The 26,935-nt window shown below is 47.0% G+C and overlaps 1 protein-coding gene across 1 annotated transcript in view; it reads right to left on the reverse strand.

The window, feature by feature from the left end:
* Positions 1–26,674, reverse strand: part of LOC142584969 (protein Skeletor, isoforms B/C-like) — a 32,640-nt gene extending 5,966 nt beyond the window's left edge. The window contains exons 1-4 of the mRNA XM_075695362.1: positions 26,524–26,674; positions 7,809–7,863; positions 6,308–6,398; positions 1,692–1,851 (exon numbers count right to left, since the gene is read on the reverse strand). Of these exons, the coding sequence (XP_075551477.1) occupies positions 1,692–1,851; positions 6,308–6,398; positions 7,809–7,863; positions 26,524–26,623 (406 nt within the window). The 5' untranslated portion in view covers positions 26,624–26,674. The remainder of the gene's footprint in view (positions 1–1,691; positions 1,852–6,307; positions 6,399–7,808; positions 7,864–26,523) is intronic.
* Between the last annotated feature and the right edge of the window lie 261 nt (positions 26,675–26,935).

Consider the following 26,935-nt stretch of genomic DNA (forward strand, 5'->3'; position numbering starts at 1 on the left):
ATAAACTGGAAGAAGAGTTATGGATTTTGGCATGGTGAATTGGCTGAAACGCCAGACTACTTCTCTAGACCTCGGTGGTCAACCACTGCGACAACGTATCGAGGCGTGCCTCTCGTACTGGAATGAACAAGTGGCGAGAGCAAAGGGAAAGGCTAATGCATGACAAGGGCGACGGCTCTCAATGTTCTCGCCTGCCAAAGGCTGTAACCTATTTCCTCCAAGATATGGTATGTCGTGAATGTACTGTGTGCTTCGCGGATCAACAGCCAAAAAAAAAAAACACCGTGCCTTCGCCGTTTTCATATGGGCATCGACTTGGGAAAGAACCAGCCGCACAAAATTGTCCTTGCCAGTAAATGTGCCTTGGATTGGCACATTTATTTGTGCCACAAGTTGTGTCGGCTTTACGTACCTTCGCGATCAGAATTGTGTGTTCCTTCGCACAATAATGCAACTGCTTTTATGTCGTCACCTTCCAGGATTTGTTGTATGCTCGTGTGAAACAATGCAAGGCGCCGTTAAAGGTTATCTACGAGAAGTCGTGCTTGCGCACAGAATGTTGCATGTGCGATTTTAATGCAGTATGTAGCCCATATTACTCGAAAAAGCTCTATAAGGACCTAATTGACACTATTCTCCCAGTACCAATTTACCTTATGTAAAACCATGGAGGCCCAGGAGATGTCCTCAAAAGGGTTAAAAGAACTGCCGTACATCCTTCGGTAAAAGCTTTTTTTTTTCTTTTAACTACACACTAATACATTATCAGTTAAAACATGGATGCATAACAAAGGTATTTTTGATCCGTGATCCATTAACAGCTTCTTATGCAAGAAACGTGAAACGATAGAGCATGCGTTTCTAGATTGATGGGATCCCATCTTTTTCTGGGATGTGATACAAAAGAAATTAAAGGAAGAGTTACCTTTAGATCCACATGAAATAAAATTCTTACCGGTAGAAACAGAGGGTTTTCCGTACGACGCTATAATGCTCCTGGGCCTCCACAGTTTGTAGAAAGCTAGGATGTAGTGCAACAATGCTGATGTCAATTTGCGAACTACACGCGATCACTTCACTGAAGATGTAGTACGGTTAAGGGATGTCCATCGGGCACTCCCTGAACAGCCAACGTGGATTGACATACTAGATAGATTTGCAGCATTGAAAAAAAAATTGTAATATGTCGTGCCAGCAAAATCCTTGCAGACATGTTTTATCTTTTGCGTATAATGTCAAAGCTGGCACTAAAGAAAGAAAAGGAAGTGGCTCAATGGTAGAGTAGCTGACTCCCGCGCAGCGGGCATGGGTTCGATCCTGGCAAAAACTTGGTTTCTTTTTCTCATACCCGGTGATAGTTGCCATGGACACTGGCGGCGGCGGTCACTATAGCCAGCCGAAAACGGCTATTATTGGAATGGACCTATAACACCTTACTCTGTAATATAATGCGCATGACTTGGTACAGAGATAAAAAAAATGTGCGTGCCATTCGCTTCTTGTTTCGAGATGTTAAGCTTTATAAAGCACCTTTCTTTTATGGCCATGACATGAAAACAAATAAATCAGAGGATACTCGAACTAAATGTTCAATGCGTTCTCGCGGCGTTTCTTTTGAATCTGTCAAAACGCCGAACATGTGCCACGTTCCATAGCTGAACATCGCTGTTAATGGGATCATCTACACTCACCTGGACCAGCACCATCGTAAGTGAACTTAGGGATAAAGATCTTCTTCTTGCTCTTGAGCACGATAGGACCCGACCCGACGTTGTGCGCCCTCTTGGTGAGCGCCGGAAGCGTCAGCGGTGCGGCTGCCTTGGTCACCGTCTTTGGCGCCGGCAGAGGAGACTGCGGGGGAGGAACAGAGTTCAGTTTGGTAGCGCTTCCCTTAGAGAGAGAAAGAGAATGGAATAAGGAAAGACAGGGAGGTTAACCAGAGTGAGTCTAGTTTGCTACCCTACACGTGGGGAGGGGAATGGGGAGTGAAAGAGAGAGAGAGAACATGAGTCTATACCACACTTTCACATGCACTACGTTAGATGTAGGATGTCTGTAGTCTGGCACTCAAGTCTGCTGCCTTCAGGTAGTGAAGAAGCGCTCCAACTGCTTTCTGGGCTAATGAACTGTGAGGCCAGACTCCTAAGATCTTTGCTTCTGTAAATGGCCTGTCGTCCAGTCTATTCAAGGCACACTGGAGAGTCTTACGTTGGTTATCAAAACGAGAACAGTGGCACAGAAGATGACTGATGGTCTCTTCACACTTGCACTTAGCGCACATTGGCGAGTCCGCCATTCCAATACGATAGCTGTAGGAGTTGGTGAATGCTAGTCCTACCCACAGGCGACCCAGCATTGTTGCGATTGCGGCTATGATGCACTCTAGGTTGAACACATCACTTACACACACACGCACGCACACACACACACACACGCACACACACGCACGCACACACGCGCGCACGCACACACACACACACACACACACACACACACACACACACACACACACACACACACACACACACACACACACACACACACACACACACACACACAATAACAATGTGGTTACCTGAAGTGCGCCTTTCCATTCCAGGAATAAGAAAGAAGACTGACCTGCCTACCTTGGCCTTGAAGCAAGCAGCTCTTTGGATTGTTTGCACAATTTCTACTTCAACCGAGTCCCCATATATAGGGATCGCTCTTCCACTCAGACCAGCTCCACCATCGCAGTGGTTATACCATCACGATCAATAAGCATCAGATACAAGCCAACAGGCTAATCAGTGGGCAACATTCTGCAAGTCAAAGGCGGCCCTACAATGTCCTTTTTCAGCTCTTTTTCGCTAGTCCTGCGGCCCACCCGTGTCGGAGATGCGTGTTACGCACCATCATATGATCGCCAAAGGACACGACGTGGTGTTTCAGTGGCTGCCGGGTCATTGTAGTATCTCTGACAACAACTTTGTCATTGACAATTCTCCAACAACTTCGCCATAACATTGGAGAAGGGGCCCACACCAAAATTCACCCAACATCGATCGCATTCTGTGCAACTATGCAACTGCGTCTCGTACCTGAGCTTCCACGAAGTGAGGAAACAATGCTGTGGCGCTTACGCTTGGGCGTTGCATTCACCAATGCAGATACATGTTTGAGTGCAATGCCTGTGGTGTCGAGACTATAGAACACCCACTGTGCTAATGCCCATCTTTTGAAAATGAAAGACGCGGCCTCTGCACAGCTCAAAATCAGTTTGATAGAAAGCTGTTAAAACATCATGCCTTAAAACCTCAAGCAATAACTTGGGACCATGGTCTCGCATGTCGCAGCTACAAAAGGCCACAAAAGCGCTGCTGTGATTTTTGAAAGCTAACGGATTGAGGGACCGTCTGTGATCTGGACTGAGTAACCGCCAGTGATATAGAGCAGAAAACTGTTGTCACGTCAGCGATATCCCCAGTGGACTTTCTCTCCTTCTCTTAATCTTTCCCTCCATTTTCCCTTCCTGGAGTGTGTGGTAGCCAACCGGGCTCAGTCCTCAAGCGCTGCGTCCTTCGAATTGTTATCAAGAGCACCGTATTATCAGTTATGCCGTTCGAACCCTTGGTTTAATTTTGCTTGTTCTTCATTGAAACTTAGCTGTTCATTATGTTGTATGCGTGATTCTAAAGAATGTATGCATTGTTCGCATCCCTTTGCTGAGTGATTCGAGCCTCTGCCTTACGGGAGTACGAGTCACTGCTCCTGGCCTGCACTGCCGCCGGGATCGGCCCACATTTCTGCTAACGGAAGCGAACTAAAAAATAAATTTAACGACGCTTGAGCTTTGCCCTTAAGAGGAGAATGCGTCAGCATTCAAAGACCCCTGACTGCTTCTCAGACATTCCCGGCAATTTCAGCTTATGTAATCGTAATGTTTACCGGGAAACGCTGGCAGCGAACGCTATGCAATGAAGGTGAGCTTCATGGTAGAAACGCGACCTCTTGTGCACTACCTCGGCGATCCCGGAGGTAGTGCACAACCGCCCCAAATAGATTAACATCACTTTAAGGTTTGTGTTATTGTTACACACTTTTAATATTTCACTGAGAATATTTAACATAAAAGGCATATGCCCTGTCGGCGTTCCCCCCCTTTTTTTTCATGACATATTTCTGTGGGCTGTCATTCTCAAAATTCCGATGAATAACTTTGTGAAGAATGTAAGCCAAGGTATGAGCAACTTTAATGATATAATGGTGTGGCAATGTAACCTTCACATACCGCATGTCATATAACAAGGCGTGGCATATACATATACCTAAATATATACGGAAATTTTCGCTCATGGACAACTCCGCCGATGCCGGCGCCGTCACATGATTTTTCTGCGACACGGGGCCCTTAACGCGTTAAAATGAGGGCGATGGTATGACGGCAATCGGATGAAAAAGCTGCAATGACAATGAACGATCCAGCACGACGATGTCACGGCGACATTAAGCCCGAATGTATGACAGCTACTGTATGACGACGACGCAATAACGTTGACGGCATGACAACGGTGGCATGACAACGGTGGCATGACAACGGTGGCATGACGATAATGCAGTGACTACGGGAGAATGACCATGATTAAAGACCATGGTGGCATGACGACGACTGTGTGACGACGATGTAACGCGGCGGCAATACTACGACGGCCTGACATCATGGGATAACGATTCTGAGATGATGACAATGGAATGACCATGATGGTGTTACGACGACTGTATGACAACGACGCAAAGACGATGACAGCATGCAAAAGGCGGGACGGTCACAAGAAATTGACGACAGTATGACTACGATGGCGTGATGACGGTATTAAGACGATAGATGGACGATGACGGAATAACTTCGGTGAAATGATGGTGACGGCGTGGTGACCGCGGGGTTATGATGACGAAATGACAACGCCCGAATGAAGATGGTGAATCTATGACAGCGGCATGAAAACGGAGGAGTGATCGCAACGGAATGTAGATGAAATGACGAAGATGGAACTAACACGAAGAAAGCGTGTTTGCGTCGTCTGTCCCGTCCACGCTTACGTACAGTCAGCCGCAAAAGTTCCCGGGATCTGCAATGCATGCCGGAGTGACGCAAAACTGCATTGCTGCGCCGTCTACTGTCACATAGCATGGTGTCGAGGCTGTGCAAAGCGCGCCTGACGCAGAAGTGCCGGGAGCCTTGACACCACACTTTGTGACGGTAGAGGGCGCAGCAATCGTAAAAGCCACCTTCGTATTTACAGCAATAAATATGTCCGCCGAGGTACGGACCGGCACATCAGCAGACACCAGCTGGCACCAGCCATGCCGAACACGGGAGGGTAGGCAAAGAAAGTTTTCTGGAATGTATAACTGTAATACTACTCTTATTTTCTTTTTTAACCTTTTTTATACCTTTCTCCCGCTTCCTCTCTTACTGCCGACGTCTAGGCCAATCCCCGCAGTAGGTAAGCTCAATTATTTGAGGCCAATGTTCTAGGGGAACCCCCGCCTTGTTCGCTTGCGAACAGACCGTGTCGCACAAATATCATGTCCAAAGCTCGGTTAAAAGTTCTGACTAAAATGTCAAGGCCTTTGAACGCTTCGGTATACTTGTATTCTGTAACTATCAAGCAAAAAATTAAGAAACCACGGGTTCTCAAAATGTACATTTCGTTTTCGTGCTACTACTAATTTATATGAAATAAGAATTCACCTTAGTTTTCGCTAATAAGAAGGTAACTGCAATCTTTCCATCTCTGCATTCGCATTATTCGTTAAACCCACCACAGTGCCTCAGAGTCTATGCCCTTCTGCTGGTCGCGGACTTGGGTCCCGGTGGCGGCAACCACGTTTCGACGGGGACAAAAGGCAGAAATGATAATGTACTAATAGATTTAGGTGCACGTTGTTAAAGAACACGACAGGCAGTCAAAATTAATCAGGAGGCATGCACTACGGCGTCTCTAATAACCCAGTGTTGTTATGGGAGTCTAAATGTCCTGAATTATTCAATCAATCAACCAATGAATGATTGAATCAATCAATCAATCAATCAATCAATCAATCAATCGATCGATCGATCGATCAATCAATCAAGTAATTAATCACGCAAACACACAGCCAGAGTGTCAGTGTTTCTCAAAACTACAAACGATTATGCCAGTATGTATATCCCTAGCTCCATTCCAGTGTGCCCTCGCTTAAAGCTAGTACAGTGTGGACTTTTGCATTGATAACAGAAATAAACACATAAGTTAACAGCCACCCAAAGCAGCGGCTACTTTACCCGAGCAGATCTGCCTCCGACAGGGGACCACCGCACACCGCGGATGAGTCCAGTCACATCCCTCGCGACCCGGTGACGAAGCGGGCCGCTCCTGGGAGAAAACAGAGTTTACAAAAAAATCCATCGATGCAAAGCTTCCATCACAGTCAACAGCGGCTGCAACCGCCCGGCGCACAATCGGAGCTTGATTGTTGAGCAAGGTTATAAGCAGAGAATGGCGCCACTCGTTTTTAACGCGCTGCGACGCCAAAGGGCACGACGCGTTTGAAAACAGTGCCCAGGTAAGCCTAACCAAAGCAGGGAGGAGCAGAAAGCCCGGCACTTGGACACACGTCGCGTAGATGCGTCACCGTGGGAGGGCGTCATGCAGACACGGCCCAGAACGCGCCAGAAAGCAGTAGGGAGCATTTACATGCTCCGTACTCCTTATGCTGCAGTTGCAGTAGATGACCAAAGGACTTTTCGGACATTTTTTTTTTTACTATTATGCCAAAGGTTTTGTACTCTGTGCAAAGTTTTAAATGACAGTTATTGCAAGAAGGCAATGTTACGCGGAAGGCGATCGACGCGCAACGGAACACACAGAAGACGTGGCGAGCCGTTACAGAAGGATCGAGAATATTAGTATCGTGTGCGTCACTACGCAGGGGCGATCTTTGTTGTGGGCACCAGTGTGAACTGCCCGTCAAGGCTGGAATAATGTAATCGGTGTATACTTCAATTCTTTTCCTTGTTGCACTCAGTCAGTGATCCATCTCCGCCTACGCTATAACCAGGGTCGGCCGGTTTGAGCGGTAGATGATAAGGTAGGGATCATTGCATTACATAAGACCATTATATGGCTAACCATAGGAATATTTGTGAAATACATGGTCTGCACTAATGCGCGACAATCAGCAACACTAAACTGTAAACTTCGCACAAAGGGCAACCGCGTTTGTCAGAAATCCTGTAATAATGATGCAGACAAGAGCCATCAACCGCTAGCAATACCGATACAACTTGTCTTCTATACTATAACTAGTAAGCTAAACGAGCGTGTTCTGTATCTTAATGGGCAATACAAAGGCTTATGACGCCAGAAAAAATATTTGATATCTGTCCATGCGTCTTCGTTTTAAACACCTTTGTTGCTGGAGGCGCCATTTAGCAGTGTGTGCTGGTTACTACGCTGTTTCGTCGTCCTATATAAAAGCTTATTAATACCTTTCAACGAGTCACGTCTAATGGCTACGAACAATCCGAACAATTTGTCTTAAAATATATATGTGTAAAATTCAATTATTGTGATGACTTTGTGCAGTCAGTTAACACTACTCGCAAGGTCTGCCCTCGCTTTTGCTCACACTGAGTTTCCTATGAGAACCACGTTTCTCTAAATTCACAGGTGATAGAATTGTATTTCATCCGCTAGTGTTTCTCCGGACTGAACCAGTTTTCTTAAAGCAATTACACTGCAGCGCTAGAAAGAAGAAACGAGCTGTGTAGACAACATTGTTACCGATGCGATCTCAGCAAGTTGAGGCGCTGTTCTTCTTCTGCCACAAAGCCGCCTCCTGCAAAGAAAAAAGAAAGATATGTAAGCCACGAACTTCTTTCTAAACAGGAAACAGAAGGCGAACAATGTGGCATGTGCAGAATTTTGGAGCCTGCAGCATTGTTTTCTTTTGCAGGCATTTTCGTGCAGCCAATATATATATATGTACCAGCTTTAATGGTATGCTGGAAATGTTGGCCAGGTTGTTCGCCTGTCATGCTACTCCAGGTGCTGAGTGACGATTATGATATATAAAGTGGCAAGCACTTAACAGCGCGCACACACACACACACACATATATATATATATATATATATATATATATATATATATATATATATATATATATATATATATATATATATATATATATATATATATATATATATATATATATATATATATTGAGAGATAGAGGGAGAGAGGGGGAGGGAGGGAGAGAGAGATTTACAAAGTTTCGTTAAGGCACGTAGCCTGCACGAACGTCAGCAGCGTTTTCGTGGTGCTTAACGTGCAGATGGTGCTTTGCCATGGGCCGCGATTGTGGCGCAGTTACAAGCTCGAGTCCCGTTGCACGTGCAGTGCTGCCTTCAAAGACTGTCTCTCTGACGCGTAGCGGCAGCAGTCGCGCATAACATGATGCAGGTCTTCAGGGGCGTTACATTCAAAGCACAATGACGAGTTCGTCAGTTGAATCTAGCATTTGAAGTAGTTCGTGTAGGCCACGCTGAGTCTGATGCGGTGTAGGCATGTTTGGTCTTGCCTGTACTGAGGCCTCGCGGCATGTAAAAGTCGCACGATGGATCAATTTTGTATAGGGGTCCGTACAGGTGACTTGCATCTGTCCATAGGGATCGCTGGTAAAGGCAAGTGTGTGCAGATACCAGTGTCGCCGCATCTTTTCTCGAGAAAGGTATTCCGGATCATTTCTCCCGAAGTGTCGTATCCAGATTTGGCAGCACCGTCAGCCTGTACGTTGCCTTCTGTTCCGCAGTGGGCTGGTAACCGCTGCAGCATAACGTTGTGATGCGGTTCGCAGGCTTTATTTATGGCACGGGCGTCTGTTGTTCATGACGAGTTGTTCTCGCGTGCAAGGCGACTTGAGGCACCACAGGGCCGCACTTGAGTCGGTGAAGATGACGCAAGACCGGACTGTCTGGTCTAAGACGTAAGTAAAAGCTGCCCACAGTGCGCGCAGAACTAGCGTGAACAATCGGTAAACATGCGAACCACAGATGAGCAAAAGGGAGTGTAAACGTTGGAATTAAGGCACCGGTCTTTTTGTTTGCCGCGACTTATAATGAAGGCATCCTCTGGAATCTCCAGTTACTCTTTTGCGTAAGTTAAAGACTTCAGGAATCCAGTATGCGGAATGCTGTATTAAATACGTATGGTGACACAATGAAGTAGTGCGGAAGACGCAAGACGAAAAATAGAAGACACGCACAAGTTCTAGCTCTCGACTGGCATGGATCTTTGACGTGCATATATAGGCCGGTTAAAAGTTGCCGCTTGTGTCAGTGTATTGGAAACGTTCACGCCAATTCCCAATAATTTCGCCACCCCAGGTCACCGAATGGCTCAGGAATCGCTTCCGGCCATTCTTTATCAGGCGCTGTACTTGCGACGGCCTCTAGAGAGCAGTTGCGAGAGTATGAGAAGGCAGAAATACTTAACGTAGTCAAAATCAATTATTTTTTTCACGTCATGGAGGAGGTGGATCCGCCTCAGAGAGCGCGGCTGCTCAGCTGAAGCAGCAGCGATAGCGAAGGGCTGCTCAAACAGGGAGATGTGGGTCACCGTAGTCTGCCTTGTAACTCAACGCAGAAAAATGTTCAGCTTTTAATTCGTGCGAAATTTTCGGGGTGCGAACATGATGAAGAAGGGCCTGATCTAGAACATACTTCTCCTACATAAGTCAGGTTAGACGTGACCCACAATGAACCAATTGTTCATGGCAAGAATCTTAAGCCTTCGACGGGTGTCCGGTACCTAAAACTTCCTAAGGCAATATAATTGAATACTTCTGTGCCATGTTTTTACACGTAGGTAGCGCAGGCCGTAATATATAGTGCGGAATATGTGTGCAAGCAGTTAGTTATATGTCGAAGCATAATGTAAGCAGCAGAGGAAACATTGGAACAATGCTATTAACAGAAAAAAAGAGGTGGTTTTGGGACTGGATGTTCACGTGTTGCCAATACATTACGCCCCCACAATACACACATATAGCAGGCTATGCCGGATTGGTAGATTTCTGCAATATTTTAGCTTTATTCGTTTATTTATTTTCTATCTTCCTTTCTTAAATGTTTTAGTCGCTGGAGTTTAATTTTGATAATCGAGATAGCCGGCCTCTTCGGGGTCTATTTTCCAGGTATATAATTATTAAATAAACGACAACGAACCTAATGCGAGGAACCTAGAGTAAGAACACAATTCCGCACATCGGTTTCGAAAGCTATAATTCTGCGTCGCAATCAGTAGCCTCTAGATACCACTTGCTGTCAACCACGCCCACATGCTCCTGGCCCGAAGCCAACGAAGGCTCGCAGCATTGTGGTGTAAAAGAAAAACAAAAAGAAAAAAGTTGACGTCTCCTCAGGAGCTGCGGGTGAGGCGATATGTCTAGCAAAGTTACACATCTTCGCCAGTGAAAGTTGTGCCAATGCGTGAACATTTCCGCCTATCGGAATTAAAAGATACGGCCCAGCTTTCGAAATACTCATATGTTACGGCATCGCTGCGATGTCTAAACTCTTACCGCCATCGTCGCCACTTCAGTAGCTTTTATTTCGACAGCAGGCGTTTCATTTCCTTTCTTTTTGTTTTACCCGTTAGGCAGACACGCACGTCAGAGGATAAAGGCAGGGTTTGCATGCAGAAGCTATCAGCTGAAAAAAAAACGAGGACAATAAAAAAAACATGCCACGCTCCAAATCATGCGCAACGAGTGATGCCGGTCTGAAAGGCGACAGGGTCGCAGGGGTTCACCCGGAAGGAGGCGACCAGCTGCGTGAAAACGCTTAGCGGCGATGTGACTTCACGGATGGCCTGTCGCCGGACAAGACACGAGGCCACGCGGAACGGCCGAGGGTGCGTGTCAATCGAGTGCGACGAAAGACGTGTCGTGGGTCTCCACGACGAAGCCCCGCTGCTCGTCCCCGAGCTACCAGAACGAGGACGGGCTCACGCAACCCCGCCAGCGTCTTCGTGCGCGCTTCGCGTCAAGCAGTTTAGTAATCATCGCAGTATAACGTACCATGTGCAACGCCAAAAAATTTCATCACCAGGAACGGAACAAGGAATGTGCCACTGTTAGTCACTTCAAGCTTCCATCTTCCTGTCAACAGCTCTCTTGTTTTGGCCTAATAGCTTCATTTATCCTGAGCACTGTACTTGAGGAAGTAATGCGAAACTTACACTGGAATTTCACTTGTGTTCTGCTACATTCTTATTTAAAAATACAGAGGAAAAGATGTCGTTACAACGTCCTGGGAAACTGAGCAGCACAAAACGGACAAGGACGGACACACATGCGACAGCATACGGCGCTATACGTGAGTTCATCATTTTTTCGTGACTAATGTAATAGCGAACCCGTAGCGTTGGAACGCACGAGAGGATGAGTGGCTGACAGATTAAGTCGGTCGCTTGTCTTTTACGCGAATGTATACCTGCAAACAGAGATACTGCTAGTTGTGTTGCCAAAGTGAGCATTCATGCCCATTCAGCCGGTGCTTCCGTACGGCAGCCGCCACATCAAGGCAAAGCAGAAGGCGTAAATGGAAGGATTTCCCGATGCCAGGGATAGGCCAGCACTCGGACGCGTAATTTCCCCGCACTACACAGGCGTATTTTATTCTTTATTATTCGAAAGTTTGATATCCGCCTTCTCCAACTCAGAGAAGCGCCGAGCGAACCCGATGCTTAAAATTAAAGCCTAAAGACAGATTTTATGCCACCATCTGCTGCTATAGGGGTGTCGGTAAGAAAAAAATATGCATATACCACGCACTGTGTGTAAACGAAGCTTTGTCTGCTGTTTGCGTTCAATTACGTTATTTGGCGGTGATATATCGACGGCATACAATAGTCGTGACGTGATGTGAAATGATACCTTGCCTGCTCCGCTTGTGTTCGTTGTTCTTGCTCCGTTCGACGCTTTATGCGAGCCTTCGTCTCCTCGGCAGTAAGTGCACGCTTCGGCGCCATTCAGGTTTTTGCGTCGTAGCTCACAAAACTGCCTCCTCTCTTTCTCTCTATTCCTTCCCTAACATTCTCCCCCTCCCCTCCTCCCTCTACCCTCGCTGCTATTGCGGGTCAGCGCGGCAGCTCCTGCACTGCATTTGCTGGGGGGTCACGCCTAGCCACGGCGTCCAGAGGGCATCGTGCACAAGCGACGCGGCGTGAATGTTGACACGAGCTTCTCTGGTAGCATTTCCTTTGTGCCACACTCCTGCCATGTACTAACGCGAGAGAGAGAATAACTTTATTGAATTGGGGAAATGGGGATAGGGGATTAGGAGCTTGATGGGTGGTGCCCCAAGTCCAGGGCTCCACTGGCTTCTGCCGCTAGCCGAACGCGACCAAGAAGAGCCTTCTGCACCTTCGGGTCCGAGCTGGCGAGTTGTGCCTCCCATTGCTCCAGTGTGTTGGTTTACTAACGCGGGGGTCCCGCGCCGCAGAAAATCCGGTGTCGACGCCACGGGCGTCGCGTGGCGAACAACCATTCGGAACCACAGCCGCGCAGGCCCTCCACGTGGCGCGTACCTTGTCTCGTCTTACATTCTTTACAAAGTTATTCCTCAGAATATTGAGAATGACAGCTCCATAAGCTAATGTCACCAAACAAAACACAGACAGCGCACGCCTTTATGTTTTTGTGACATGGCCACGTCTCAGCCGCGTCCCGACTCGGCCGGCGTTAGCGGCGTGCCATACCACAGCAGCAGCAGTAGCGGAAAGTTAAAGAAAGAAGCAAAGAAAGCTTACATTAAAAAAAGGCTTCAGTGGCTTTCTAGAATATCGTTGTTTCATGTCAAGACTCACCAGCTGCCGAAAGCGCATCAGCGCACGCTATTTTCATCACAGTGTAAACTTCAGCAACGAATTAAAATGCATCGGAAGTTCGGGCGGTTGTACGATGAACTCAGAAATAGCATGTGCTGCCGTCCGGAATTGCATTCGAACAGACGGTCAACGTAATCCAAATGCCCGCAAGCATGTGAAATCGAAATAGCAGACGAACCGTTTCTATAGCGGTAACTTTCTGTTGTTGAGTGCACCAAATTACTTATTTCATCCTAAAAGGTTAAGCTAAATCATGTGATTACTATAAAGCACCTGTACACTTTTCTGCGGCCTATACTGCTTTCGTTCTTGTATTTTACATGGTACTTTACATATTCGAACCTATTGAGTTATGAATTATAACGAGCCATTGATAAATCTCTTAGGCTACGCATTCTGATAAATACGGTATGCATAATACATAAAAAATATATATTATATCCTCAAGCACTCGTAATTGGATCACATCTGCCATCTGCTTGCCACAACAAAGAATAAATAATAATGAACGCTACACAGCGAAACATTTCCTTGTCGCACGAAAACATGTTAAGATTTTTTATTAGAATGGTAGGGGGGATTAGTCATGTAAGAGTGCGCGCACTTTAGTTCGGGCAACGCAAACACATATGCATTCCGCACATGTGTCACTCATTGCATGTCGCACTGCCCATCTTGAGGTAAACGATGACATATTTACCCTGCCCGAAACATTGCATTTTCGCGATAACCAAGAAAAAGTAAATGCATCTCGAAATAGAGACAAGAAAAAGGTGCCTAGAGAAGTGACGGCGTAAAAGATAGAGAAAATACCTAATAAAGATACATTAATCATTTTACGCAATAATTCACTTTAGGATGTGATGCTCAATACAAGCCACGGGTCTAAAGGGCCAAGAATTAAAGCATTACGGAAGTGAAAATAACGAGCTCGGTGGCGCCAGGTACCACCCCGTTTCAAAGGGAATGTTCATAATATCCCTTCATCTATCAATACAGTAAAGGAAGAGCGTCGAGTTAAAGCCCTTCTAGTCGCGGCTGCCAACACGAGTGACGGTCGAACTCAATGGCCGCGGCTGCCATAACGAATGACGGAAAGGGACCACAACGAGCGATGCACGCTCTGTTTCCGCGAACATGTCTCCGGACAATGAGGCACGGCTGACCCATTTGGCGTTTTGCCGTCCCCTGCTTCACCGACGCTTTCTGTCCGAGCGAGACATCCGCCATCCACAGCACTCGTCTGCCTTTTCGTGTAAGCGAGGTGTGACAGCCCTGATCGCATGCGAGGGCAAGAAAGACCCGACCATCGCCGTGACCTTCCGGCATACTCGCAACGACCTCATGGAACCTTTCGCGCGCGCAAGTGAAAAGGCCGTCAATTTACTCACGAGAGTGAAAGCCGGAACAAGTGCCCCGAGGAAGACGGCAGCTTATGGGTTGTGCAGGCTGCCAAGTGGTTGCCTCGCAAATTATTAGGCTAAGACAGCGTTTGAAACGGAGGCAGGCGGTCGCCGCAGGGAAGGACGTCCGTAATAATACTCACACTAACGATACAGGGGACTTTTGGAGTCCGTTATAATTTTGTGCGCTTGTCACACAAAAGCCTCTGGCTCGGGGTGCCATTTACGAAGGCCTGCTCATTCTGCATTGGAGGGGGGGATACGCCCATGTGCGACTCTTGCGGAAGCACAGAAACAATTGAACACATCCTATGTATCGGTCCCCAGTACGACGTCGGACGCGAAGTTATCCGGACAGCACTGAACCAGCTGGACTGTAGACCATTTTCCGTAATGAAGATCCTTGGACCCTGGCCGTTCGCGTCGGTGGAACAGAAGGCCACGAAAGCGTTCTTGGAATACCTCCAGTCGGCAGGTCTTGGAAACCGTGTGTGGACTCAGTGCGAACCTTCCACTGTGCGCGAAAATGTGCGCTCTCTCTCACCTCTCTCTCTTCATCCCAATACCCCTTCCCCCAGTGCAGGGTAGCAAACCGGACGTGCGCCTGGTTAACCTCCCTGCCTTTCCTGTCTTCTATTTCTCTCTCCCTCTCTCTGTAACCCAACATGTGAGGACCTTCGTGTCTGCAAATAATTTATCAGAGCTGAGAGCTGCTGTCAAATTTATTACCGAAATCTATTCACGCAATACTTACTCGCCACTTCATTCAGAGCGTGCGTTCCGCCTCCTCCCCACTCCGCTTCAATTACATTGCCGCTGGGTAAACAAGTCGTTACCATGTCATATCTGGCACTTCCATCTATTACCAACAAAACAAGCACTCCAAGCGAGCTCCGAAAAGCAAACTTCCTCAAGAAATATTGGTTCGCAGAATAATAACGGTACAGCGAATCATGCGCCTTAATATATATTACTGAGGATTTCGCCGCGAAATCTATCCAACATCTATGCAACATTCGGGTTCGGGACTTGTCCTCACTCCCGCTTGTCAGCAGAATTCTCAAAAGCATCCCTTGCTCTCGGGAACACGTCCTTGGCTTTCACCCAAGGAAGCACAAGCCCGTCAGAATGCTGGAAACACCTTCACACGTGTATATCCTGAAGGACACGGCGTAATATTTGTTGCTATAGACGCTGGAAAGCTCCATATGTAACAGCGTCTTTTGCGACGCTTCGTCGAAGCACTCAAGCATGCGTGACTACTCAGAGTTAGGTGGCACGACACCTGCAGATCCAGAGCTGCTACAAGGTGAAACAAAACAACACGCCTGCCGCGCTCTGCTAACAGCAGCAGCGTCATGTTCTTTGCTCTCTCTCTCACTCTGCCTGTATGCTCTTTCAATGGATACTAAAACCAACGAACGTTCGAATCCTCGAGCTTAGTCGAATCCGACCGTAAGAGCAGTTTTATTGACCATTGAGAGCTTTACGTGCAGCTCCTCAGAAGTATTGATAATGCAACGCATGAATCTACGTCATAATAATGCACTCCCCTCCCCGCCCCGCACGTGCGCGTGTCTGTGTGTGTGTGTGTGCGCGCGTGCGTGCGTGAGTGCGTAAGCGCGTGTGCGTACGTGCGTGTTTGTTCTTTTACGAGGATAGAAAATATAGGAACGCAAAGATACCGTACGTTACCCTACACTAGAAGATGTGGAGGGAGTACGAAGAATGATAAGCAGGAAATGGGGAGAGAGAGAGACCGAGCACATGCAGACTGTCTTTGAGGTTCATAGCACTGCATAAGAGTTAACACCTTTTGGTGCTAAGGTCCCTCGGGCAGGTTTCTTCTCCGTAAGAAGTGCATTGCAGCAACACACTCGTATCCCTTTGCTGTAACGGCATTTGAGGTTGGTATTCCAAAATAATTTGTTCTGAAGATGGCGCATCGCAGTAGAGAGCGACTGCCTCTGTACACGATGTTGATCACAGTTGCACAAATGATGTTAAAGTGTTTCCTCGCCACCCTAGCCTCCATAAGCAAGCTTTCTTTCAACACAGGGCGTAGAAGAAGTACTAATGGGAAACATTCGAAAGTAGAACACGCACGATTTTCTTGGGGATATTGCAAAATGACAATGCCAAAAGCACGGTACGGTTGGGTACAGCTGCGATCTCGACGAATCGCAGCCTGGAAGCAGCACTGTGATCCTAAGTACGTGCGACGAAAATAATAATATGTAGAAATGACTGCAATTTCAACAATTTCATTAAGACGGAAGGTAAAAAAATTGTTAAGTGGCAACAAATTAAACGACAGAAGAAAGAAGAATGATGCCATCATTTCTGAGCACATGCGTATGTCATTATATTTCTTCGAAGCCATATCCACAATGATTGAGAAGTCTTCTCACAGCAATAAAAAAAACTCGTCTTACGGTCTACAACAAGCATCGTTGAAATTTACAAACGTGATTGATTCGCAAGCGTCCCTAGTTTGCAGCGTAGCTGTGCTACCTGTGCTAGGCTAATGGGTGCACTCCAAGAACACGCGGATCTGCGCCTTCCTCCTTCCGACCACACCTGCTTGTTGCAAAACTTGGACAATAAAATCTCGATGATGAAGCGAATGATAAGAAGACTAAAGTGGAAGAACGATGGTTTTACGCGGCTCGTGGCAACGTAATAAACACAAAGAAATTAAGTGCTGACCCTACACAGATGAGAGAATGCGTGTTCTTGCCTCTCAAGCTGTCACAGACGCGGCATTGTGTCAATGTGGTACAACAAAGCGTCAGATGCATGACGCGCCTATCAACCGTCCTCGAAACAGCCGGTTCAATGAACGTATCAACTGCAGGGAATCAAGTGGACAGGAACCACATCTTCGCTGCCTTCGTTGGCGATAAGCGCATTTACATTGTCCTTGTCCGCAGTTTGCTTAAACACGAGCATAATCCACAGATACGGAAGCACGTTTCGTGATATTCTTTCACTTTACGAGAGTTTTTGAGTCCGCGGTCTTGGCGCATGACTTGCTCCCCGCGTAAAAAAAAAAAAAAAAAAAAAAAAGAAGCCCGTCGCTACAGCGGCAGGCTCTGCAATGCGACGCACGGGCTACCGGCTTTCCTCTGACGTTGTATCAGCATCGTCCTGCCAACTTGGAGCGCGGCCAGAAGGAGAATCTCGGAAGAGTGTTCCTATACCATGCGGTGTCTCTATCTGGCTTCCTTGCCACCTTGCTTGCCGTTGCTTTTGCGTACAGGCGAATACGGATAATTTACGATGACAGCTCGACTTTCGGGAAACATGCTCGTGGGAACGAGGCGACGTGAGTTGAGTGGGCTCTTCCGCAAGCTTTAGACGACAGGTCGTAGATTTTGGTGGTAGTCTGCATTAGCGAAGCCAGGATCTTTTTTTTTTTTTCAAAGCATCATGTCTTCTCCCAAGGGCACCTGCTCACTCGTAGTCAGTGTCACTAAGATCACCTCGGATTCTGAGAAAGGTGACGAAATAAAAACAAATAAATCAGCCGGCTTAGACGATTCTTGGGCAGTGAACTTGACTGAGACAAACGTTACCACACCGCAACCCACAGCGCCCCTCAAAATTTTGCAAAGTTCAAATAATGCCACGCGAGTTGCTCCAACTGTACTTACAGTTGACGTAAACACAACCACAGCGACCGCGACATGGCGACGACATGGTGACAAGGACGACACGGAAATGATGGAATGACGACAGCGACGGCGCATAATCGAACAGAGGGGCGCACTGAACGCCCCGAATTTTGAACTTCGAAGGGCCACCTCAGTAAAAACCGTACGAATGCAACATGTACTGGTTTAAAATCGGAACGCTCGCGTCTCCTACTGCAAGCCGGCCTCCGCTACTGTGTGACAACCAGCTATGACCGCTGGATACATGACAACAGATTCCACCATATACCCACCAAGAATTATGCCTTAAGGGCAAGTCTTTATCTCAATAAAAAAAAAAGAATGCAACAAAGCAAAATAAGTATTGTGTCATAAAAGTATAATGCTAGCCTTTCCCCCATTTCCATAAAAAGGCGAAGTCGTTTATCAACAATATGCCCTGTCGGGTTGGTTGTTTTACTCGTTACAATTCGTACTGCGCAAACGAGAACCCCACAGCACTGGGGTGTCGTCCTCGTTTTCATTAGCACCATCGTTCAAAAATGAAACATTTGCCTTCCGCGCAGCTCTAAACCGCCTACACGGAAGAAGTTTCTTATTGAATAATATTGATCGTGGGGCCCTGGATTCACATATCGCGTCTTCAGACGGCTACAATGGTGCTGCCGGAATTCTTGAAAGCGGCCGGACTCAACGATCATCCGTGACACAACTCCGAGAACTTTAATGACATCGGCGACAACAATGCATGCCGAGTGGTGTCTTTCTCTTAATTTTTTCCTTGCCCTCTCCGGAGCTCTGATCTGGAGCTTTTGCATTATGTTGCCTCTCAAAACGCGCTTTCATTTCAATTTATAAGCATTTAAGTTTACCATTTTCTCGCTATCTCTACAAGCCCAGAAGTGTTGAACTGCCGTTGAGTTCTTCGAGCCCTACACTCATTTTCGGAAACAGTCCGCTATGCAATGCGTTCCCAGGCAAATGCTCTGGCTGCGCATCCAAACTTTAAGCTGCGGACTCAGAGAGCGACAAACTCCGGCTCCTTCGTGTGCTGCACTTGGCCCCCAAATGTTTGTCTCCACAATTCAAAACACTTCCGAATGCTCTTTTTGTTGCAAGAGTGACAAGCGAAGAAGGTATTTAATCACTTGCCCTGTGTAGTCGCCAAATCAATATTTCTTTTAAAGACGGAGAATGCGGCCTTCACCGGCTCAAATGACTCATATTTGATGTGTGGACACTTTGTGTGGAACACCGACAGAAAAAAAAGAAGGTATGGTCTTTCGATACCAACAGCCAGTAAATCAGTTCAAGACTAGAGGTCAGGACACTGTCTAGTGTCCGAACCTTACCGTTATTTCCTGCTCTATGCTAATCTGAACCAATCTACAACTCCCGTACTTTGCCCGCACAAACTTCTTTACAAATTTAAGCAATAATAATTCGCCAAAAACACGGTCATGTTATGAATGATTAAAAAAAGCATTTCACTTGCTCATGTTTGATCAATGCTCAGCAGTCGCCAAGGGTCTATGTACGGCGATCCAGCGCAAACATTGTTCTTGTAGGGCCTGCATTGCCAGTAGTCCCGTTATGACAAGTTAGCTACAACCCCGTGCACGCACAACCTTCAACAAAGAAACTTTCAGAGAGATTTGTCAACAATTTATCGTACCACTTGCAATGTCCATTAGCATAACCGCACGGTGGCAAAAGTTTTCCGCGCTTCACTTTATTCTTTATCACCACGATGCTGCCATACCACCATCGTTACACACATACGGACACACGCCTGCATACGCGCACACACGCACATTCACATGCACACACGCATACAGAAAACCTCCCAAAAATAGATGAAAAGAAAAACGGTTCCAAATGTGGACCAAGCGCACACTCAAACCGGTCACGAAACCTAAATGAGCGGAAAAGAAAAGCGGTTAAGAATTTAGTCATCTTATAGTCACTGGTCGATTCCCTTCTATATATCTAAACGATAGGTGCGATCATAGCAGCACACGATCTGCTCCCATAATGTAGCGCGCCTAGAGGAAGTACCTAGCCATGGCAACCTCCACCGACGTCTTGCAGGACTGTGTAGAAGTCTATGATTAGAACATGGCTCTTGTTGCTATTCCAACCGGCAATGGTAGACGACGCAGCCTTAATACTTGCTGCACCCGTATCCCAGTACGCTGTTACAGCAAGATTTCAGACATTACCGTAGCGGTGTGATCCCGAAGCATGTAGTATAGTTACGTGCCAGGCAAAGTAGTTAGATACGCGATGGCTGGCCGGTCACGCGGCACCTTCCTCTACAAGGAACCGGTCTTCCTGCCACTGGTGCAAAGCGCTGTACTAATGCTTTACGGGGGATGGGGGGGGAGTAAGATCATCCATGTCGCAGCAATGTATACAGAGAAAAAGAGTCTACATCGACTACTATTTGCACACGCTCGCGCAAACACGTGCATAACCTACGCATGTCCGTTCATTCGTCCGACCGACTGAGCATGTCTACTTCTTCACTGCGCAAACAGGGGCACGTTGCGAGTTTGCGCAACATTCCTCTCCTTAGTTGCACAGCGTCGCGAGGCATGAATTTACGAATCATATGTATATATATATATATATATATATATATATGCTGAGGAAATCGCACTTCTAGCCGCGCTAATATAATGAAGAAAAAGAGAGAGTACGACGTAAGTTGGATTTGCACAGAACATTTTACTAACGTTTCGGCTGGCGGAGAAAGGCTGTTCCCCTGCCAAAATGCTAGTCGAATATACTGTGCAAGCCCAACCTATATATACATATAGGTGGGCTACAACAGACCTAAAGGAACACTCCCACGTGAGTCCGCAAAGCATATTTGAGTAAAGTCTTGTGGCTCAAAGGCATACCGTCATTGTCCCTACTACGCATGTTCAGTGCGCTCCTGCTTAACATAAGAAAAACAAAAGGTACTCTGCGCAACGTCTACAATTAAAATCACAATACAATTTTCTGATCGTTGTCTTTTTGAAGGCAGTCAACGATTTTGCCCACAGCTGTAGTGTGGGTCTGACTGGTTTTGCAGTCGACAATCATAATCAGAAAAAAGTATTCGTGAAAAGTATTCATATTTCACTCCGCTCTCAGAATCAACAAGGGCTTGATTGTGTGATTTCATACTTTTTACCGCTGGAAATTGTGATGCGTTACTTAACGAGGTACAGTTTATTTAAAACGCTTTCCTGTGTCATAGCAACAAAAATGGATCGCTTTCCCGCTATAAGTATAGACTAAAAGTCACACGCAGCGATCGCTTATTCGTAAACAGCTAGTGGAAGCCACACTCTATTTGACAGCGCGCTCTTCTGTACGAATCAATAGTTCTAACACGCAAGCAATTTTTTTTTTCTACAACCACGTGTCGCGCGCGTTCCTCCACGCTCCGCGACCGTCGGCGCGACCGGAATCGTTAGCAGCCCAAGGCTCAACTTTCCGGATGTCATTACGTGGGGCCAAGAAAGGAGCGATTTCAGAAGTAAATCGGGGGATAGCGACCCGTACCGCAGTTTAGGTGCGATTAAATCTTACCCGCGAAATGCGGAAAAGGGGGTCTAATTGGGCTAGCAATTAAGCTGCTGACATCAAATCGATTCGCCGGCATATCAAGTGCGTCGTGTGGAGCAAAAAAAAAAAAGAAGGAAGAAAGATCGTTAAAGAAAAATGTTCTTGTGACAAGGTCCTCAATAACCCACTAAATGAACGTATTCACTCTCCCATGTGTGACGCTGGCGTGTACAACGAGTGCTTGGCGTGTGGCAAAGGAAAACCGTAAATACGAAGGTGAGAAATGCAGTGGCACGTCCCACAATGGACGTCCACTCTCCTACTTCGAGTGAGTCGTAGCCCCGAGACATGTGTGTCCCCAGGACAAGAAGGTTACGCGGTCCGCGTAAAATAAGAAACAAATGAACGAAGTCAACACGTTTTGCCACTAGCCCGTGCCGAGGAAGGCAAAGATCCTCGTTTGTTATAGTCCCTCAGTTTGAAAACACACTGGGCGTCGCACAAGCTGGCATCGAGTGAGTTTTACGACTGATATTTTCAAAAAAAGGCTGATAAAAAAATTTACAGAGACTAACAAGCCGTCTGTATTGCGGCTTCCTTCATCTCAGATGGAGAAGCCATCACCACGACAACATGACAACGAGTGTTGCTTTTATTTGCACTTTGTTAAGAGAATGGACAGCAACTATACCTCACACCAAGCATTTAATTCATGTTATTATTTAACGATATAGTGATGGAATAACCGTAGTGATGGAATAACCATGACCTGGGTAGTTGGACAACTATGGAAAAGGCCTTTGCTCTGCCTCTTATCATAATTATAATTATTCCATCATAATTAGCCTAGCGTAACCAGGCTAATTATGATGGAATAAAGTGAGGAGTAAAATGAGGTGATTGGGCGAGTGAGGTTCAACGCTGCGCGTCTGGAAAGATTAGTCCATCTGACGAGTCAAAGATAAAGTAGCTTAGCATGTTTAACGAACCAGAACGTCCCTTAAATCCAGGTATCTTGATCGCGCCCATTCTGATGCCCATACTGGCATCTACCTACAGCTCAGTCACTTCATGCTTCAATAAATAAATGTTTCCGTGAGGCCTTCAGTAGCACTGAAAGCCGCAGCTGTTGCGAACATTGTTGATGAGAGATTACGTACTGTAATAAGTAAAGGGCGAGGAAAGGGCAACACACCATGGCTACAGACGACGCTTCGCATGTCACACGCTGAGGTCACCGGGTCCGTTATTTCCGTCATGCGAAATGCTGCAAGTCCTCTGTGTTGTCTTCGATGACAGAAATTACCGGGGTAATCTCAATGTGTTTTCTTATACGAGATCCTGCTCTTTTTGTTCCTCATGGCTCAACGTAGTCAAACCACAAATGTCCGTAAGGAAATATTTTGCACAAATAAGGTACAAAAGGCATAATAGGGCCGAAAACAAGATAGGTGTACGAAAACAGACGCGCGCATTTCACCAAGAGCAAACAGGGTCTTCTTATGGTAATCGATTTGTATTGCTGCTTATAGGAGACGCATCAGTTATCTTTTAATCACGACTTAAAGACGAGTGCATCATTACGATGAAATGAAGCAGAAGAAATGACATCGATGGAACGACGAAGGTGGTACGATGACGACGGCCTGCCGGCAGGCTGACAGTTGGATGGCTGACTTTGTGACGACGATGGCCTGAGGATGACGTCATGACGAGAGTCGGATGACGAAGTCGTAACGAGCGTGACGGCATCACGACCACGAGTACATATCTAGTGGCCTAAGCTAGCAGGGAACTTGGGTCACTGGGTCTGCGCAAGGGGCTATATAGACAGATAGATATACTCAAAAGCCAGAAGTAGGGATTATTTCTAATCGCATTAAACATGGCGGCGTGAGAGGTGCCTTGGAGGTTGACGATGGCTGGACATATTATGGCCCTTTCGGCTTCGTTAAATGCTAATACTGAAGAAAAATGATTTCGCACTACCGAACTTGCAGTAAGGAAAACGTATAGAAGAATAGGGAGGAAAAATTGACCCGATATCCTACTGAAATGCCTTCGAGACCAGATCTTCGGTATTAGAACTCTAGTAGCCCGTTGCGTCACACAATCAGGAAAGAGAGCCTGAGCCGCTATGTCGCATAAAGGGACCATAAAATTTATTACATAATTCCCGGCTTCAATCCTGAACCTACTCTGTGGCATGCATAATAACCATCCAGCCACTTCGCTTTCTTGTTTTTGTCGGGTGCAGGCTTTTATCACAAGATCTATGGTACGCGCAGGAGAGAACACGAGTGGCTCGATGCGAGTACACATGGAACGCGGCGGTACGCATGCCGATGAAGACTCGTCGAAGTTTCCTCGACTGTGCGCTCGTCGGACGACAGCTGGCTCAAAATATCGCCGCACAAAAGAACGCCCCAAATCCAAGGTAGCACATAACTATTTTTCAACGAGCTCGATTGGCTCAGCGTACACCAAAAGTAGCGTGTAAGTAGGCTTTGAGGATAAAAACAATCAAATCAAGGCATAGAAATGCCAAGTGCCAGAGACGAAAGAAAGGATACAGACGGGGAAGTTAATGAGTACAAACAACCCGGTTTGTTACCTCGCACTGTGGACGGAGGAGGGGGTACGTGTCAGGAAAAATGAGAAGAAAATAGAGACAGTGACAATAGACAGGATCATAGCCGTTCCTAGGAGATTTTAAAACGTTTCGCACTCTTAGTTGCTAGAAGTCGCTCGTGCAAGGTTTGTTGTCCTTATGAATTGTGGCAATGAATTCGTATAGCCCTCTGTAGCATACAGCTTATGATGTTGGCGCTCTAAAACGATTTGTTCCAGCAATGATTAACGCGAGATAGCGCAGTGGCGAACAATAGCCTCTCTTCACTGGGCTGAGGACAGCCGCAGAAAGCGTAATCAAAGGCCTCCTCACGACCATAGTCGCCACAAGCAGTGTTGTCAGTCATTGCAATGTAAAAGGCAAGATACTTTGTGAATGCCACTCCTAGCCATAGCCGACAGTTATCGTGGGATGCGAATGCAGAGGGGGAAAGGAAGCGGCAAACGTCGCAGGAGACATTTGCAGCTCACATCAGTCACACTGTACACCTCGGTCAGCCACACGCGGTGTTCGGTTTTCTGCATCCTGATATGAGTAGCCGACTGTGTAATGAGAACCCACCGACTAATCGTCCAGTTACATTACCTGAGGGATGTTCTCGATAATCTCTGCCGCAGGAAGCGACGTACGTCATTGCCTTCTGTTCAGAGTATCCGCAAGCGATGAATGATTCATGCGCGATTCGAAATGCCCCACCCCTCCCCCACCCCTACGGCTGTCCTGCTCTCTCTCTCTCTCTCTCTTTCTCTCTCGCTCGCTCGCTCGCTTTATCACTGCAGGCTCACAAGTACACGGCCGCCTTCTGAAGGCCGTGCCCGATGGGCGACCCCAGATTGAGGCAAATAGTGTATATCTCTGGCAAACCTGATAATAAAACTCGTCAACCGATGACTGGCGTCATGTAGACTACCCATATTTTGGTTGTATTCTGCTTTTGTCGAGCGTGCTTTTGAAGGACTGCACGTTGCGATGAAAGAGATAAAAGAAATGCAAGCTAGTATAATTCTGTGACGGGGGCTGGTTGGTGAAGCATGCTTCAAATCGTCTGTCTTCTTGTCACCCTAACTTGTTTGTTATGCCTGAGGCAGCTGTTTAAGCCAGGAAATAAGAGCTAAAAGAAACTTCGACATATTTGTTTTAAATTTCAGTGCGGTTCACCACAGATCTTATGTCCACATGTTGAAGACAGCTATCGCTCTTATGTACCATTAGCTAATTGACTGTTGAACTGCGTATTAAGACTAACACTAAGCATTATACTGAGTAGCATACCATTTTGATTAGCGGAAAATAAACACGTGTTTAATACAAGGTGCATCATGAGGCATAGAAGCTAAGCCAGCTTCACTACAATTTCGTGTGAAAGATACATGTGGCACATAAGAGAATCAAAAAAGTAACATCTCCTGCACCCCCCTGCAATTATTTACACGCCTGTTGTTTCTCAATGCGGCGGCATGACGCCGATGTTTCTAGTAGCTGCCACGGGCAGGACGAACTGGCGCCGGTGATTTCGCGTCAACATTCTGGCCGGATTGCTTTGTTCGTTTCTTTCTGCTAAGGCCTGATCTTTCTATTTCCTCCTTCCCGTTCCCCAGAGTAGAGTAGCCAACCAAACGCACTTCTGGTTAACATCCCTGACTTCTCTCTTTATTTCCTCCTCCTCCTCATTCTCCTATGGCGAGCTGTTAAACAGTAACATACATGCGGCAATGTTATCGTATCTGAGCATTTTTATATTCGAACAAGGCTTCAGAATTACGTTTGAGTATCCCATCACGCCTTAATCAATCTCAGCCTATAATGGAACTAAAATTTTCCCGTCATCCGAAGTCGCTACGCCCGGAAGTACCGTTCAACGTGAGCAATACGGCTCCTTGTGATGCAGTGCCTCCCATGGCTAGGGAAGACAAGCGACTTTAGGCCAGTAGAAAATGTCACGCTGTCAACGGCGGGATGGTCATCGCTCGTCATTCTAATGCTCGAAGCGACGCTGCAAACGTAGCTTACTGACAAAGCGCATTTCTTAACGTTCACATAAATGCAAACTATTAATAGCTCACGCGGAAACAGCAGAACCGAATCGCTATTGCACTGCGGAAACGTTACGCTTATCTTCCTGCCAGGACTTCTCCAGTACGCTGCGCCTTCGGGCACATTGTCGGTCAGCAGCTGTACCATGCCACAGAAAAAAAAAAGCGTGCCCGAGAAAGTGTGATAGAAGAAGTTGATAGGCTTCATAGGCCACGACTAAATGTTGGCGGGAGGACGTCACTCGGCCAAAACATAAAATCGCAGTCCCCAAGCGTCGCCGGCGTGTGTCGCTTCGAAAGATGGCCCCGGGCCAATCTCACCTGCTTCCGTCTTGGGCAGCAGAAGCGCTACGGCACCGACTAGTAGCAGCACGGCGATGACGTTCGCCCTTGGAGAAGACATGGCTGCTCTACAACTCATCGCACACCGCTCCACAAGTACCGACTGGGGGCGAAGAGTTCGCGTCGCACCGCGCCGACCCTTTATAAAAAGTCTCTCTCTGCTGCGGCGGCCTCACCCGCTGTGCCCCCTCTCCGCTCGCCAGCTGAGAGCTCCCCACGCCGCCGGTCCGGCAAGGTCGACAGGCCCTGGGGCGACGGTAGAGAGAGCGGTGTGCTGGCGAAAGGATGCTGCTGCCCTGCTTGGACGAGCCGGTCACGCACCTCCGGCGCGCTGCGCTGCGCCACTGAACGCGCAGCCTGGTCCCGCACACCCGCCGGCGGGTCTGTCGAG

Source organism: Dermacentor variabilis, chromosome 6 (genome assembly GCF_050947875.1).
Source record: "Dermacentor variabilis isolate Ectoservices chromosome 6, ASM5094787v1, whole genome shotgun sequence".
Lineage (NCBI taxonomy): Eukaryota > Metazoa > Arthropoda > Arachnida > Ixodida > Ixodidae > Dermacentor > Dermacentor variabilis.